Genomic DNA, 18,650 nt, shown 5'->3' with positions numbered 1-18,650 from the left:
AATAATGTCAAATCAGAACATAAACAGTGATTTTCTCAAATTTAATTCTTTTTGCAGTAAGGCAAAGAGTAGTGCATTCAGTTATCTGATGTATGCAGTTTCATACCCGCAGACCACTGAGATCATTGAGTTCTATTTTACATGAGATTTATGGAGAAAGAAACCATACTTTTCTGCTGTAAAACCATATTGTACACTTGTCCTGTCAACTCGATGGTCGTGCAATTTTATACCTGCTTCTCTCTTTCAGATCATTGTATATGTCTGACAGAATTTAAACATCTTACTCAGACCTATTACAGTAAATAGATGGACTTACATTTCTCAGCATACTTGTAAATTAACTTGAACAAAATCTATGTGCTCATCACTACGCATTTATTCTCTCTTACTGAATTTCATCTTAATGGCTATTTCTGCTGCACTTACTTTCCCATTCTCTCTGCAACTCCTATGAATAGTTTTATGTGTACAAATAAAACTCTTTATGGCAACTTAGTTTGGACCTGATTGGTTTTGAAATTGAGTGTGACAGTAAATTTTAATGTTCCCGAATAAAAGGGAAAAAGGATTGCTGTTGAGCTTGGTGCTAACATTTGAGTGTTTAATTTGATAAAAAGTACATCATTTCCATTTTCAAGAATTAAGGTTAGGGTTTAGCATCCCATTGACATCAAGGTCATTAGATGGATGGGGAAGGAAATTGGTTGTGCCCTTTCAAAGGAACAATCCTGGCATTTGCCAGCAATAACTTAGGGAAATCACAGAAAACCTAAATCTAGATGGCTGAATGTGGATTTGAACCATCATCCTCCCAAATGTGTGTCCAGTCATTTTCAGTTTCCTTTGTGTGAAAGAAATGAACAAATATTTGATTAGTTACTCTCTCCTACATTTCAAATATGAGCGTTGTAAAAGATAAAATTTTGTTGGAAGGATGATTGGTTTAAAATTCACAGCCTAATATTATTCTCTCACTCCTACAGAACAAATGCCCATAAAATAATTTGGGTGAATTTTGTTTGAAATTTAGTGAGTTTTGTGTTACAAATTTTGTTAGCTCATACAGTCATAACCCTTTTAAAGAGTACAAATGATATACACCAGTGTCATACTCATCAGGATGACAGAAGCTACCACAGAAAATCTATTGGCACCTTCCACAGTCGGAACATAAAAAAAATATAATGGCCACATAGCAGAACCGAACTCTTGTTTGAGTGATGAGCAGGCACTTTGACTGTGAGCTACTTGCACAGCAACGCTTACACTTCCTTCACACTGCATTTAGTGCTTCTAGTCAAATCACTATGTATTTCGTTATCACTGTCAATGTCTTATGCTTCTGTGTGTTATTTTTCATTGGTATTAATTTCCAAAGTGGTCTATAGTAAGTCTCATTGGTATGATAAAATGTTGCCGTCACAATGCAACATGGGCATTAATGAGGGAAAGTGTTGCTGTAAACTGTGACGTGGCTGTACATCCTGAGAATGCCCTTAAGAATACTTAGCTGTTTTATACATGAACAGTTTTGTTTTGTCAACTGTATACATGACTACTCTGCAATTCACACTTAAGTGTTTGGCAGAAGGTTTGTACAATGACTTTCAGACTATTTCTTGACTATTCCACTCTTGAATGACATGTGGAAAAAAAAAATGAACACCTATATCTTTCTGTGAGAACTCTGATGTGTCTTATTTTATTATGATGATCCCAATGTTGATGGCAATCAACAAAATATTCTGGCATCAGAGAAGAAAGTTGGTGATCAAAATTTCATGATAACATTTCTCCATAATGAAAAATACCTTTGTTTTCATCCAAAAGTGCTTGTTGTATCCATGACACTCTCTCCCTTATTAACCAGAAATAAATGCTGCTCTGGCACGTAAGTACATATTTGCGAGTTTCAGAAGTGCAGTCAAACAATGACGTTAAGACCTAGCCAGTAGGTATTAAGAAATTCATTGGGTAGCACTGATGTCAAGCATTATTAGCAACAGAACAAAAAACTCTGGAAGCAAATGGTATTCAGCTCACAGATGACAGTACTAGAATTTGGCCACTAAATTCCACAAATTCTTCCTAACAGTAGCTAAAAACACAGGAAGAAAAAATAGTCTATTGAAGTCACAGCCACTTCATTCACTTTGACAGACATTGCATACCCCACCACCAGACATCAGCATCTTCAGAGGAATCAAAAAATCATTAGATCACTAAAAATCAGTAGCACTTGTGGTTATTTTGGTATCAACCAAAGTACTAAGAATCTGTGTTGACTTGGTACCATCCTCTTGAATACTTTTGTAACCAGTAAGGCAAGTCATTGAGTATTTCATGTAGTAATAACACCCATTTATAAAAATGGAGATAGGCAACTGACCTCTCATTATAGACCTACATTCCACTTCCCTGAGAATAACCTTTTAACAGCAGCACAGTCTGCCAGGAATAACACTAAATTCAAAGTGGGGAAACATTTAGCATAACATTCCACAGAGAGAGCCACCTCAGCCTTCAGATTAGCTCGTAAACTTGTGACTCCCATGTCACATAGTAGCAGCCGAGAGGTGCAACAGGAGAAGAGCCCCTGATAGACATCTGGCACAATGAGCCTCAGAGTGCCCACTGTGTTCCTAGTGCTCATAAGACTCATTGATAATCAAATGCTGTTTGTCACAGTGCTGTGAATATGAAGGATGGTTTTCGATAAAAGTTACGAGATCAGACATACATTCTGCTACATAGATCCAACATAAGACAGGGTATTTTCATCGAGGGTAATTTGTAGCTACTAGTTGTTTAATTTTATTGGAAATTTACACCATTTAATGTCAGATGAACAAAATGTCCAAGCCAGTCTTATCAAATTTTCTTGAATTTTCCTTATTTACTCATACCATCATTTGAAATGAGAATGTCAAAGTTTATTTTTCACACCTCTTGTGCACATATGGTAATGGTGCTGTGATGTCAATTCAAGTTTGTTTGCATTCTTTGAACTTAATTATGATGATTTTGAATTGAAATGTTATGAAATATAGTTTTAATCTAAAAGTACAGTCAACAAACATATACATATACTAAAAATCATATTTAGAAAAATTATACTGCAAAACCTGTTTGTTATTTCCATTCAGATTAATTGAAAGACTTAAGAAACATGTTAGCAATATAATCCTTTCAGCAATTAAAAATATATTCAGTTTTTTAAAACTTGTGTGTTTTAGTAAAACTACAATTTCTGTGTTTTGGCAAAGTAAAACATATTATTTCAACCTGTTTATTATTCTGAAATACTAGTAACAGCTTATACATTTCAATTTTGTAATTTATACTGAAGAACTGTTCAACTTTTAATTGAAATCCCCAAACTAACTATGTTAAACAATGTAAATAGATATGTTCCGATTGTGAGAATGTATATAAACCTCAGTGCCAACAGTCATAGTGGGGCAGTTTTAGATTATGATTTTGTGAGAGTAAATTTGATAACAGATTCTGAGACATTACTGCATCAGATTTTCAGTCATGTGTGATGTTATGTTGTGATGCAATAAAAGTATTGTAAAACAGATGTGTGTGTTTTGGCTGCATACTTTAGGAGAAGATTGATTAAGGCACAGATTGCCGGAGAATCCAGGATCTAATTTTCAGGTGGAGCAAGCTGCAGTGAACATAGACCCCAAATAATCACATCAAGAATCTACACTGTGATGGGAATAATCAGCATGATTTTTTCATCGTTGCTCTTTTCTTGCCGTTGTAATAAAACAGTTGGGTGGTGGGCACTTCCAATTGACTTTGCCAGTATATAGACAGCTGTTATTGGTCCATAGAAAGTAAATTCTTTGTCTGAAGAATTAGATAAAAACAGAAACTGAACAGTATTAGAAATGCAATGGATCTTTCCAAATAATGTTTTTCTCCTAATCTACAGATATAAAACAATCTAGGGGTGGTGGCCAAAACTATCAGTGTGAGGAGCTTAGCATAGGTCATAATTTGTTGTTAGTATATGTTACAGAAGTGGGCAGTAGGGTCTGCTTCTACCTGTTAGTGTATAACAAATTTCTGAAGGCTCTCTTTCCTTCAAGATGGGAGTTATGGAACTCAATGCATGAATGAAAGAGTGAATGAATGAATGAACCAATAAATCGATCAATCATTAAAAATATGTGTATGGTGAAAACAAGAATAGATTTAAATAGCTAGCACAGTTAGGGAACTAGAAGGTGTATCACACCACCACTTCACACCACTACATACAAATGAGCTGGAATGTTCTGATAAAGTATTATGCTGAACTCTACAGTCTAAATGTATCTCCATAAGTAATACGGCTGACGTCAGCCTGCAGATGCCAATGCAAGTATGACTATTTGTAACAGCATATCAAAAAACTGCACCACAACAACATTTCAATATGTATTTTGTTAATGGCAGTAAAGTTTAGTGGCACAGAAGGCTCATTTCTAAGACACTGACAGAAATAAAATGATATTTTTCTTGTTTATTTCAGAGAGCTAAGAACAAATACCTTATCAGTAGACATCCATGTAAGAAAAGTGTCTGCAATTCATACACCTGTGATCTTGATGAAATTTTGCACACTTTATCTTCAAGACAAGGGGTAGCTCATAGTCTACATAACATTTCATAAACTGACTTGAAACATATATGTATGTAATGTACAAAAGGGAAAGGTTGTTACTAAAAATCTCTTAAAGTTCTTGGCCAATTTACTTCAAAGTTTTACACAATCCCCTAATGAATATTTGGGAGGATATAGGATATCTTTTTTAATACATGCAATACATACATATATAATCACAATGATGAAATGTTGTTAGCAAACATCTCGGAAAGTACTCGAGTGATTTACTTCAAAGCTCTTGGCTGATTTACTTCAAGTTTCTGCATTCAGATGAATCAATGAAAAAAATAATAATAATGAAAAGTTGAATGCCTAAAAAATGAAATATATCATGATAAACCGACTGTACTTCTCATCACAAGAATAAATTACAGTGGCAACAGCTGTCTTGGAGATAGTACCATCAGACATCACTAGATCACAGGATGAGTGAAAGCTCAAGAATTTGAGGAGGAGGAGGAAATTAGTGTTTAACGTCCCGTCGACAACGAGGTCATTAGAGACGGAGCGCAAGCTCGGGTGAGGGAAGGATGGGGAAGGAAATCGGCCGTGCCCTTTCAAAGGAACCATCCCGGCATTTGCCTGAAGCGATTTAGGTTAATCACGGAAAACCTAAATCAGGATGGCCGGAGACGGGATTGAACAGTCGTCCTCCCGAATGCGAGTCCAGTGTGCTAACCACTGCGCCACCTCGCTCGGTCAAGAATTTGACAGACACACAATTTCAAACTCTTATTCATTGATTAGTTGCCATTGTTACATATGTCATACACCCTATAAGACATTTTTGTCTGTGTTTTAGAGTAATTTTTATTATTAAAATCAACAGTACCACACAAACACTAAGAAACATCATGGATTTAGTACTGACTAAAATCACTAGGTCGTGGCAAGATCAAGAGATCTAACAGAACCTGGCATTTCCCAACTGTGACATAAACTGTTTTAATAGTTTGAGTCTTGCTCAGGGACAGCGCTACTCAAAACAGTGAAAACTGAGTTGAAGCAATAGAAGACAAATTCTCCAAAAACACAATGGGATACTTATCACCAAATGTAACAACAAGTGGTACAATTAATCATATTTATAAACTTCGCAAATATTTGCTTAAAGGAATAAATTAAAAATACTAATAGAAAATTAATTACTATCAAAGATAATCAGAAATATCAAATACTGATAACAAAGCACAACTTAATTTTCTCCAGAAGCAAAAGTTTTAAAGTGATTTACATCACCGCTTATTATTTGACTATTGCTTGGTGTGGTCATTAGGAAGTGTGGGTGTTAGCTTGGATTAATGTGTATCAGCTATGCCAGAATGCTTTCTTCATGCTAATTTTTAGCAGTGCTAATTTATTTATATAAGCTAGAACAACAAGAATATAAGTTTAGTTAAGGTAGGTGTCAATTCATACCTATCAAAATGCCACCAAGGAAAAAAAGGTGTATTGGTCTGAAAAAACCCTGCAGCTAAAAGACAAACACATGCATTGGAAACACATGAGCGATGGGAACTTTGTCTACACCACGAGCATATGAGGGGAAACTTATGAAGGGAGGGGGGGGGGGGGGGGCAGAGAGAGAGAGAGAGAGAGAGAGAGAGAGAGAGAGAGAGAGAGAGAGAGAGAGCAGATATTAACCATTACAGGAAATGCCAGACACTACACCTAGTATCTAATAATATTTACTCACAGCACGTGATAATGCTTGAAGTTGCAGCGCTTGTAGTTTCTGACTCACTTCTCGATGTCGCATATTATACCAGCCATTGAAATTTGGTGAGCGGAAGAACCGGCGATACAGGCCTACCCAGTCTCCTTTGATGATGGAGGTAAGTTGAGGTCCTGAAGTCCCAAGGGTTGCCAGAAACTCCTCCTGGTTGAAAGGTCTCGGTGTGGGTGCAGCCTGCAAAATAGCAACATACAATAACATAAAATAAAAGCAATGCACATCATAATTTACAGGAAATCTGGCACATATTTTTCCCTTGAAACAACAAAGAGCTGTATTACATCTGAACACAACACTGACCAAGGGGTATAAATTCTTCCTGTTTTATTATCAATTACACATTATGTGTCCCGTATTCCAAATACAACATTAAAATCAGAACAACAAAGCTATTTTGAAGCTTGATTTTGCAAGGTATACTTCATCACATTTCATAACCATAAAAGAGAATTTCAGAGCGAAAATCAGTAGTGGCAGATGTAAACAAAATAACAATCTGTGTTTCAAAAAAAATATTTCTGAATGTTGGATTGCATCATGATGTGATAAAATCACCAATACTTCAGTTACTACTGCAGGCAGCCTTCATAACGTATTATCACATTGTGACTGAAGCACACACGCAAATTAATTTTGTTGGAATGAACTCTGGTTATGAAGGCCTTCACTGCTGTATAACAACTCAGGGCATTTGTTTTAACTTGGAATAACTAGATATCTTGAAAAATATACATCATATGGAAAAAAAAGTTTCAGGTGAAAAGTAAATATTTTCAAAGTAAGCATCTGTGCTAAAATTACCATCCCCAAACCTCCCCACTGTCCTATGGGGGAGGGAGCGCCAACTTTTTATTTTCAAATGTGAACCACCCAGTTTTATTGCAGATTTAAATTCAACACCAAAAAATACATAGGGTTTATCTGAAACATTCTTTTTTTCCATTTGTTGTAGCTGGTGCTGTAATCAGTGTGAGAGTTATAGCGGTTGGATGGAAGAACACACTGAAATCAACAACCCTAATGGTGAGGTCCGAGGTGCCTCACCAAAATCAAACACCACAATGCTGTGGAAATTCTCAGAAACCAACCCCGAAGGGAACAGAAAACTATGTTAGATTAAAAGTCACTTATTTGCCAGACTTCCAAATGTCTAAATGCGAAAGTTTTACTGTTGAACCAAATTGCAAAACTAAATTAAATTTTCAACAATAATATAAACTATTTACAACAAAAAAGATTATTTTTTATCAATAATGTGATGTAGAATCAAATGAGCTGGTTCTTAATTGCAAAAACCAGAAAAATTGAATTTTATTGATTACAGCATTATCTACCACAAATGGAAAAGAAGTTTTGGGTAAACCTTAGGCATGTTTTTGGTGTATAAATTAAATCTGCAACAAAAATGGTTCTTAACACATTGTTACACCACATGCAAGATGCTTTAGATAGGGATAGAAAATGTCATGATCTTTCAGTGAATACTGTTACCTAGAAATGGAGCAGAACTTTATCATATCAGATTTATGATTTGCAGAATAGTATTCAACTACATACATGTCCAGACTGAAATGACCACACAAGATACCACATTAAAGGTCATATTATGAAAACTGGTATTTCTCAGAAACATATGAGCATATGAAAGATATAGAGTATACATATTCCTCTACTGCATTGCTGAGATGTATAAATGCTAGTTTGAGCTGACCTGATTCTCTCCCTCTTCTAGCCACTTGGTATGTATTAAAGTAACAAAACAACTGCATACAGTTTATGATGTAATTTAAAATACATTATACTCCAGAAAACTTGATTTTAATATCCTTGCAGCCAGTATTCACAAATATAAAGCCTGAAATGATATTTACAAAGACCTATTAACAGGTCCACAAAATTTATGTTTATTGGGCCCAAATATGACTCCTACTAATGAAAAACATTGTACCTAAAATATGTTATATATGGGAAGTAGTACAGAGTTGGGCTTCTATCGATGTTACATCAACAACCTACTACAAGTACACATTCACCAACATGGCAGTTACTTAAAGTTAGGCTGTCACTATCAGAAAATGTCGAACAAAGCATAACACAGATTCATTTGTAGCTACTGAATTCTAAATACACACATAATAAAATTGCTGAAGTTGACAAAAAATGATTTAAATTCCTTCCATATCGTCTACTGCAACAGAACTTGCTGCCATTTTCATAAGACTGTTAATGGATGCTGGGTTGCTCCAGTAAGGCCTTTTATAAAGCAAGTTTGGAGACTGTGCTCTTGTCGCTCAGTTCTTGTCGCTCAGGGTTCTTATTCTACTTCATGCTGCATCTTCATTACCTCATATATACAGTCCCATACCTCCAGAATATATAATTAACTACTGTTGTTTACCAGTTTCTTGTCAGGTCTGATTTTTACTGCTTCTTTAAGTTGACAGCCCCAAAAGAAAGATGACATTCAGAATATTTTCATTTTTTATAGGCTGTGGCATGGCTGGCTTCCAAGATAACTTGGTGGATTGGTGGAGTACTGTATAGTTTTTATGGACTCTCTACTTAATTGTGCATTCTGTCTCTCCAATATATACTTAGGCACAGTGTCAGGTGATATGGTAAAATCATGCCTTGCAGAGGCCCAGATTGTGTATCACAGCCTAAATAAAGAAGAGGTCGTAATTGGTGAGTGGAGAACACACTTGATGTATTGCATTAGGATCGTGCCAGTCTTACTTGGCACAGTTCCCATGTAAGATGATCACTGTTGGGCTGTGGGAAGGAGGGCCACAGAATATAAGATGATACTCAAATGAGCCATCTTGCATTCATTAGTAGTTACTTGAAGATTAAAGCTAGTCTCACTGCCAAATATGGCAGAACCTATGACACAAACCAGCAGAAGAAGTATATAAATTATAAATTCAAGAGTATCTTTGAGTAAAGAAAAACAGGAATCTAAATACACGGGGTTCATTTACTATATCTATTTCAAGAAATTGTGCATAAATGAACAAGTCAACAATATTACAGCAACAGACAGTGCACATCCCAAATCTAATCTAGATAAACAACATTTAGATGTAAGAGGAAGATATGGTTACTCACCTTGAAAGGAGATATATTTTTCTGAAGTGGCATGAGGCTGGCCATATATCTCTCTAAAGGGATCATGAAACTTTGTGTAACTTCAAGAAGATGCCTTTTAAGCAAAGCTGTTTGTACCTCCCCTGGTCGTTTTGTCTGAATACCTTTCATAAGTTTCTTCAGAATCAACTTATCTTTGTGGAGAAATGGCCGATAGTGGGTATAAACACCAGGCTTTGAATCCAGCATCTTTATATTGCCACCTTTCTTCAACTTGTGTTTCTGCACAGTCTCTAAGTAAAGAAAGTTACAACATTTATTGTACTCAGAGAAATACTGAAGAAATATTTTAAACACAATGTACCAGAGAGAGAGAGAGAGAGAGAGAGAGAGAGAGAGAGAGAGAGAAACATTTCAATTCATTCTGTGTACATTTATCTCACAGTTTTAATCATTACAGTGGTTGCTTCTGTCGGGACCACAATACCAAAGAGTAGTCATATTCAGTTTTATAAGAAAATAGAACTTCCACTTTCGCTATCAAATAATTGATAAACTAGCACACAAGTTTTCTTTTACATGCCTCAGCATTACGGGCAAAACATTGGCATGCATATTAGTGAACAGCCTTGATAGGGACAGTCATTTAGGAAGCATAAAAATTTCAGTGAGTGCTACATTTATCTTTCACTGTAAAGCATCATGTAAATTTTTGGAATAACCCAAATGAGACCAGGCAGGTATTTTACAACTTAACACTCAAATCACATGAATAGGGAGGGATAATCTCAAACTGATACCTGGTTAAATTGTAGGGTTTTACTGTATATTTTACATCTCAGTCTTTAATGCTCATAATATCCAATTAACCATAGAGTTTGGCTACATGCAAAGAGTATCATAATTTGTATCTAAAAGAATGCTTGGGTCTCCACAGTATACGGGTTACCCATTAACAGGATCATGCTAACAGCATTAACATGGCTGATGTTAATCCAACTCATTAGGTTTCACATCATCCGCCACTAGGGTGACAGAATTATTCTTAAGAAATAAGCAATTTTTTCTTCCTAATTTTATCACAAGAATGGCATAAAAATATGTATGTTAATGACTGCCAACTTATTTATTTAATTTATCAGAAAAAATACATCACGTAATCAGAAAAATGTACAGATAATTTCAGTCTGGTATTACAAGCATTGCCAGATTTATACAAAGAGATGCACATAGTAGCACACATTTTAAATGCTGTGTGACCAATATTTAGTCACTTTACAGGCTTCATGAGTAGCTGCCATCAGTTCTTTTAGGAAGCATGTAGTTGGACACAGCTTGCAGGTATGGAGATGACCAACAGTTTGCTCTCCTCTAAGTTTGCATAGGGCAGAGTCACCAGAAAATCCCCACTTCTTCAGGTTGTTCTTACACTTGCCAACTCCAGATCATAGCCTGTTGTCCATATCGGCCAGTTTTCTTCTTGTTGTATCAGTTACACCAGGAATTTAGTCTAAATGCTCAATGTTGTTCAGGGAGTTTCTGTAGTATAGAAGAAATTTAATCTTGATTTGAGTTGGGCAGTTGCTGATGAGTACCCATACAGAGAATGAGTCTCTAGATTTACTGTTTTATTTCTTTCTGGTCAAGCATTAGATTTGCAGTGGGTGTCTGAGGAAGAGATACCTGCTAGGCAGTAGACCTTTTGGAGTGGAATTGATCTCAGGCAGCCTGTGATGATTCTGTAAGTCTTGTTTAGGGCAATGTCACCCTGTCTGGTAAGGCTGTAGCCGTACCAGACAGGACAGGAAAATTCTGATGTACATTAATGGAGGGCTAAGACTGATGTTCTCATAACATGATGCTGTGTCCTCTGTTATAAGTACAGAGGGCTAAGTTTGATGTTCTCTTAACAACAGGCTGTCCCCCCCCCCCCCCCCCCCCAGTTGTACCAGCTATTTTCTGGAGGATGTCATTTCTTGCTGATAGCTTCCTTTTGGTGTTCATGCAGTGGGTAAGTGTGACTCCAGTAATATTGGGGTGTAGTGCTATGTTCTAATTGAGTGTCTTCCCAGCTCACCAGCAATTTTCTTCTTGCTTGTTTGTTTGTTATGTGGAAGGCAAATATTGTGTTTCTGATGGATTGGATTTTTGGCTTGTTGTCTTGGTAGTTACTAATGAGGTCTTTTAGAGATTGGGACAGCTTCCTTTCAACATGTTTGATACTTGTCTGTCATGCTGCTATTGCACCATCGTCTGCATAGATAAAACTCCTTGTTCCTTCTGTGCAGGGTTGGTCATTGGTGTAGATGTTAAATAAGATGGGAGCTACGATCCTTGTGGGAGGCCATTTTTCAGGCCCTTCCATCTACTTCTATGGCCTCAAAAATCAATAAAAAATCTTCAGCTCAGCGGCAGGCATTCTAATATCTGAGATAGTTTATAATCCTTTGTTATTTCATAGAGCTTCTTTAGTGGTAGCCAGTGGTTGACTGTGTCACATGGTGCTGTCAGGTCAAAGGTTGGAAGTGTGCTTGTTCTCATATAAGTACTAGTTCTATTATTTTGGGCAGTCTGTCTAATATCATTCACTCAAGAACTTTGTGTGGATGAGAAAACAAGGAGATCAGTCTGTAGTTCTCTGTATCATTCACATCTTTACCAGGCTTCAAAACTGCAATGACTCTGACCTTTCTCTAAAGTTTTTTAATTTTAGAGTTCCTTATGCAGTTGGTTAGTAATTCTAAGAGCTATTGTTGGCTAATGGGACTAAATCTTATGAATTGTTCAATGCAGACTTCATATAGGCCTGATGCTTTGCCGTTTTTGCATTTGTTATGGGTAGAAAGAGTGAGTTTTTTGATCAGATAATCAATTTTTGAGAAAATGCATTTTTGAAACATTTACAGTTTCCTGTTAAAAACTGTGTGTAATATATTGATATGACATACATAGAAGTATTTTAAATCATTGTTTAAAAATTGCAGCACATGATGTTCTGCACCTAGTTTGAGAGACTCTAAACCTGTCTGATACAGCCTGCCCTGCCAGAGATATAATTGAGCTAACACAGTTATTTTTTCTTTTTGCTACACTGCAAGAGAGTTGACCACCGATTTTGCACCACTTGTATAGTTTCCTCTGTGAGTATTTTCTACCCTTCAATATTCAAAGACCTAGAAAACATGTACATCAGTGTAAGTAAGTAACGGGTATTCAAAATTCATCTCATGGCTTGTCTACATCAGTATTTGATGTCCCAGTAGTGTGTAATTGTGTGACATTGATGCCACTAAACCTGAAAGTGCTTCAAAAAGAAAACTAGCTATAATTGAAGAACAATACAAGAAACTGAATGCTGGGACTACAAAATATGAGATAATTAGTGTGTCAGTATTATCAGGTGGTTTGGAGAAAAATGTGTGATGCAAACAATGTGGAGTATGTGGTGTTTCACTAAAAACATACACATATGTAGGATTTGTTTGTGAATTAGAGTTGATATTATATTTTTCAATTCCTTGTATGTTACTGCAGATACTGATAACCTATATTATATATACATTATACTAGTTTCTAGATTACAGTCTATAGGTAAGGGCAGGGCTGCAAGTGCCATGTTATGTGGTGTGATGTACCTCCCTACTCCAAACTTAAAATTTGACAAATACTTCATTGCAATAGACTCTGCTATTGAAGATGTAGCACAGGAAAATATGAAAAATGCAGTTGAGGAAGCTGTTGTTGAAAATAATAATAACAGGCACCTTTCCATAGCTTTTGATGGGAACTGGCAGAAGAGAGGACACACATATCTAAATGGTGCTGTAACAGCTGCAAGTGTGGACACTGCCAATGTAGTTGATGTGCCAATACTTTCCAAGCATTGCTGATGCAATGACAGAATTAAAAATAAACATTAAGAAGAGTGCACAGCAAGTTATTATGGTTCAAATGGAAGTTGCTGGAGTGATAAGTATTTATCAACACTCAGTAAAATGGTACAATGTTAGATACATAAATTACCTTGGAGATGGTGACTCAAAGGCATTCAAAGAAATTGAGGAATTAAGGCCTTATGGGAACAATGTGAAAATTTACAGACTAGAATGTGTTGGCTGCATTCAGAAAAGGATGAGCTCAAGAGTTTAAAAACTCTAGGCTAGCATGAAAGGCAAGGAACTGACAGATGGAAAAACTTTGGATAGGAAAAATAGACTGACAGATGCTGCTATGGACTGTACTCAGAAGTGCCAGGATTTAGCAATTAGGCAGAATACAGCAGATGCAGAATTGATCAGAAGAGCAGTCTGGGCACCATTTTTCACACAGCTTCATGCAATGATAATCCCCAAATGGGCTACGTCCAAAGGTGAAGGTAGTTGGTGCAAGCACAACAGAGGCAAGGTAACTGAACAACAATACAGTCACCATCACCATTTGCCACTTGCCATAATGAACAAAATAAAACCAAAATTCTGAGACCTTGCAGATATTAGTCAACTAAAGAAATGTCTTTATGGCTGGACTCACAATCCAAATGAGTTAGAGAACCATATGATATGGAACAGACAACCTAAAATGCTGTTTGTGGATATAAACACTCTTCACTTTAGCATTTATGATGCTGTTTCACCATTCAGTCAGGGCAATATAACAAAGTGCAAAGTTTTTCAGAAGATGAGGCTCTGTATGGGATTATGAACTGCAGCACCTATACTTTGTTTAGACAAGGAACACCTCAAGTCTTCAGATAATACAGTAAATATCTATTCAAAAATGGCTGGACAACTTAGGAGAGCCATGAACAGGAATCTGTTGGACAATTCTGATGATACTAGCTATGGAGCAGAGAAACATTGGAGCAAATACTTTTAAGATCCTTTCCTATAATTTTCATGAGTTGTTCTTTAAGGCCTTCTAATATATCTGAATTAAAAGATTTGTGAAATTATTTTGTATTAACAGATTTGTATTCTAAAATACTTGTTAAAATGTATAATTTTTTAAAAAAATTACGAAAAAATATCACAAAAACTAAACTTTCTTTTTCCAAAGTGATTAATCCAGCAGAAAAGCAGAACATATGCTCACATTCTGTAAAAATTCGAGAGTACAGTCATAACACCTCATGAGAAAATGTTCGTAACTTTTGTCTCAGTATAACATTATAAGCACAGGGCATTCCACATACCCTTAAATGCTCTATTAAGATCATTCATGATCAAAGGATCATACAGAATACTACTGTTATGTTCATTAAATATTTCTATTTTTTTTTTCTCTTTTTCAGAAGTTTTGATTGGTTTGGAACTTTCAATGAACTAATTTGCTATTTGGTTCACAGATATGCTGCTGTGAATTTTGCTCTCAGAAAGAGAATTACTTCGCCGTTTCAATAGCCTTTTGTCTATTTCCACCCAAGTCTACCACCTCCATTAACTGCGTGCATTTTGACTCGGAAATAGAGGAAATGACACATTGATTGCTTCTGATGGTTTCAGCACTAAATGTGTTCATTTTGAAATGGTCTTCATATTTGTTCAACACAGTAGATGTTTCTGGAGTAAGTCCCTGTATGTATATATATCTGCAGCCTCTAGGAATAGCTTTGTGGATGCAGAACCTTACAGTTTTTTCTGCAAATCTAACATAGTGATGAAATTTGTAGGCATATTGATTTGATGCTTTACTATGACAGGTTTTCACTAACAAAATTAAGGCCAGGTTTGTAACCACATTGCCATGTGCCACAATTGAAAGATGGGGGTAGTTCGTTGTCATTGACAAGTGACAGCTCATGATGTCCTGTCCATTCTAGAATGGCCTCTCCATTTACATTGCCTTCAGGATATCCCCAGGCAGTGCTGTGACTGTTGAAACCACCAATGAAAACAGAAGTTTTCTGAGATTTAAAATTAGGAGGAGGATTGAAAGAACTGAACTAATATAATTCAGTGGCATTTTCTCCAGTATACAGTTTTTCGGGAATGGAGACAGGCTCCCCAGTATTTACATTTGCACAACTAAGTATGTCAGCAAGTTGTTTAACATAAATATTAATACATGATGGGACACTACTTTTGAAATCAAATTTTTAAGCTATTTTCTCATAATGCAGTCTTTCTGTGAACCATCCTAACATACATAAATGGTCTCAAACTTACCAATGATGGCCACTATATCATTTCTGCCCATTTACAACTGCAGAATTCTTGTTTCCAACTCAGAAATTACTATAGCCTATGGTCTCTACAGAAACCACTAAAATATTCACTGATGAAGTGTGACACATGTTTAGAAGCAGAGTGGCTATCTTAAGTATTACAGTCCTGTACAACTGTGTGTTGTGTCATTGTTTCTTTTCCCCAAACCTATTCAGTAACAATGAAACATTAACTGCCTCTGTTTTACTCACTTCTTAATTTCCTTATGCTGATACACATTTTCTATCTAAATCCAATGTAATTGTGCATGACATTGAACAAACTATCTGCTAATAATGTAAGCTTGTACTAATGATTCTAGTTTTCACAAATTTACATACAGGTAATGAATGAGTAACTGATTAATCTAGTCATGAACAACAATGAACTATGTGGAGGCTTAAGAATTTGGTGCACTAAATCCTTCATATTTTCTGATGTTGTTGTTGTTGTGGTCTTCAGCCCTGAGACTGGTTTGATGCAGCTCTCCATGCTACTCTATCCTGTGCAAGCTTCATCATCTCCCAGTACCTACTGCAGCCTACATCCTTCTGGATCTGCTTAGTCTATTCATCTCTTGGTCTCCCTCTATGGTTTTTACCCTCCAAGTTGCCCTCCAATACTAAATTGGTGATCCCTCGATGTCTCAGAACATGTCCTACCAACCGATCCCTTCTTCTAGTCAAGTTGTGCCACAAGCTCCTCTTCTCCCCATTTCTATTCAATACCTCCTCATTAGTTATGTGATCTACCCATCTAATCTTCAGCATTCTTCTGTAGCACAACATTTCGAAAGCTTCTATTCTCTTCTTGTCTAAACTATTTATCGTCAATGTTTCACTTCCATACATGGCTACACTCCATAGAAATACTTTCAGAAACGACTTCCTGACATTTAAATCTATACTCGATGTTAACAAATTTTTCTTCTTCACAAACGCTTTCCTTGACACTGTCAGTCTACATTTTATATCCTCTCTACTTCGACTATCATCAGTTATTTTGATACCCAAATAGCAAAACTCCTTTATTACTTTAAGTGTCTCATTTCCTAATCCAATTCCCTCAGCATCACCCGACTTAATTTGACTACATTCCATTATCCTTGTTTTGCTTTTGTTGATGTTCATCTTATGCCCTCCTTTCAAGACACTGTCCATTCCATTCAACTGCTCTTCCAAGTCCTTTGCTGTCTCTGACAGAATTACAATGTCATCGGCGAACCTCAAAGTTTTTATTTCTTCTCCATGGATTTTAATACCTACTCCGAACTTTTCTTTTGTTTCCTTTATTGTTTGCTCAATATACAGATTGAATAACATCGGGGATAGGCTACAACCCTGTCTCACTCCCTTCCCAACAACTGTTTCCCTTTCATACCCCTCAACTCTTATAACTGCCATCTGCTTTCTGTACAAATTGTAAATAGCCTTTCGCTCCTTGTATTTTACCCCTGCCACCTTCAGAATTTGAAAGAGAGTATTCCAATCAACATTGTCAAAAGCTTTCTCTGAGTCTACAAATGCTAGAAACGTAGGTTTGCCTTTCCTTAATCTTTCTTCTAAGATAAGTCGTAGGGTCAGTATTGCATCTCGTGTTCCAACATTTCTACGGAATCCAAACTGATCTTCCCCGAGGTCAGCTTCTGTCAGTTTTTCCATTCGTCTGTAAAGAATTCGCGTTAGTATTTTGCAGCTGTGACTTATTAAACTGATAGTTCGGTAATTTTCACATCTGTCAACACCTGCTTTCTTTGGGATTGGAATTATTATATTCTTCCTGAAGTCTGAGGGTATTTCGCCTGTCTCATACATCTTTTTCACCAGATGGTAGAGTTTTGTCAGGACTGGCACTCCCAAGGCTGTCAGTAGTTCTAATATAATGTTGTCTACTCCAGAGGCCTTGTTTCGGCTTAGGTCTTTCAGTGCTCTGTTGAACTCTTCACGCAGTATCATATCTCTCATTTCATCTTCATCTACATCCTCTTCCATTTCCATAATATTGTCCTAAAGTACATCGCCCTTGTATAGACCCTCTATATACTCCTTCCACCTTTTTGCTTTCCCTTTCTTGCTTAGAACTGGGTTTCCATCAAAGCTCTTGATATTCATGCAAGTGGTTCTCCTTTCTCCAAAGGTTTCTTTGATTTTCCTGTAGGCAGTATCTATCTTACCCCTAGTGAGATAAGCCACTACATCCTTACATTTGTCCTCTAGCCATTCCTGCTTAGCCATTTTGCTCTTCCTGTCAATATCATTTTTGATACGTTTGTATACCTTTTTGCCTGCTTTATTTACTGCATTTTTATGTTTTCTCCTTTCATCAATTAAATTCAATATTTCTTCTGTTACCCAAGGGTTACTACTAGCCCTCGTCTTTTTACCTATTTGATCCTCTGTTGCCTTCACTATTTCATCCTTCAAAGCTACCCATTCTTCTTCTACTGTATTTCTTTCCCCCATTCCTGTCAATTGTTCCCTTATGCTCTCCCTGAAACTCTGTACAACCTCTGGTTCTTTCAGTTTATCCAGGTCCCATCTCCTTAAATTCCCACCTTTTTGCAGTTTCTTCAATTTTACTCTACAGTTCATAACCAATAGATTGTGGTCAGAGTCCACATCTGCCCCTGGAAATGTCTTACAATTTAAAACCTGGTTCCTAAATCTCTGCCTTACCATTATATAATCTATCTGATACCTTTTGGTATCTCCAGGGTTCTTCCATGTATACAACCCTCTTTCATGATTCTTGAACCAAGTGTTAGCTATGATTAAGTTATGCTCTGCGCAAAATTCTACCAGGTGGCTTCCTCTTTCATTTCTTAGCCCCAATCCATATTCACCTACTATGTTTCCTTCTCTCCCTTTTCCTACTCTCGAATTCCAGTTACCCATGTACAATAAGTAACTCCAATGGGAATTTGTAATTGAAGTTGAACTGGATATAATCAGTTTTGATG

At 36.5% G+C, this 18,650-nt stretch overlaps 1 protein-coding gene across 1 annotated transcript in view; it reads right to left on the bottom strand.

Annotated features, from left to right (window-relative positions):
- The window catches only part of LOC126248705 (protein DENND6B), a 218,310-nt gene that overhangs the window by 15,671 nt on the left and 183,989 nt on the right, over positions 1-18,650 (bottom strand). Inside the window, exons 6-7 of the mRNA XM_049949995.1 lie at positions 9,510-9,781; positions 6,363-6,575 (exon numbers count right to left, since the gene is read on the bottom strand). Coding sequence (XP_049805952.1) covers positions 6,363-6,575; positions 9,510-9,781 — 485 coding nt within the window. The remainder of the gene's footprint in view (positions 1-6,362; positions 6,576-9,509; positions 9,782-18,650) is intronic.

This window comes from Schistocerca nitens, chromosome 3, assembly GCF_023898315.1.
Source record: "Schistocerca nitens isolate TAMUIC-IGC-003100 chromosome 3, iqSchNite1.1, whole genome shotgun sequence".
NCBI classification, from domain to species: domain Eukaryota; kingdom Metazoa; phylum Arthropoda; class Insecta; order Orthoptera; family Acrididae; genus Schistocerca; species Schistocerca nitens.
This window is presented reverse-complemented; position numbering and strand designations above follow the sequence as displayed.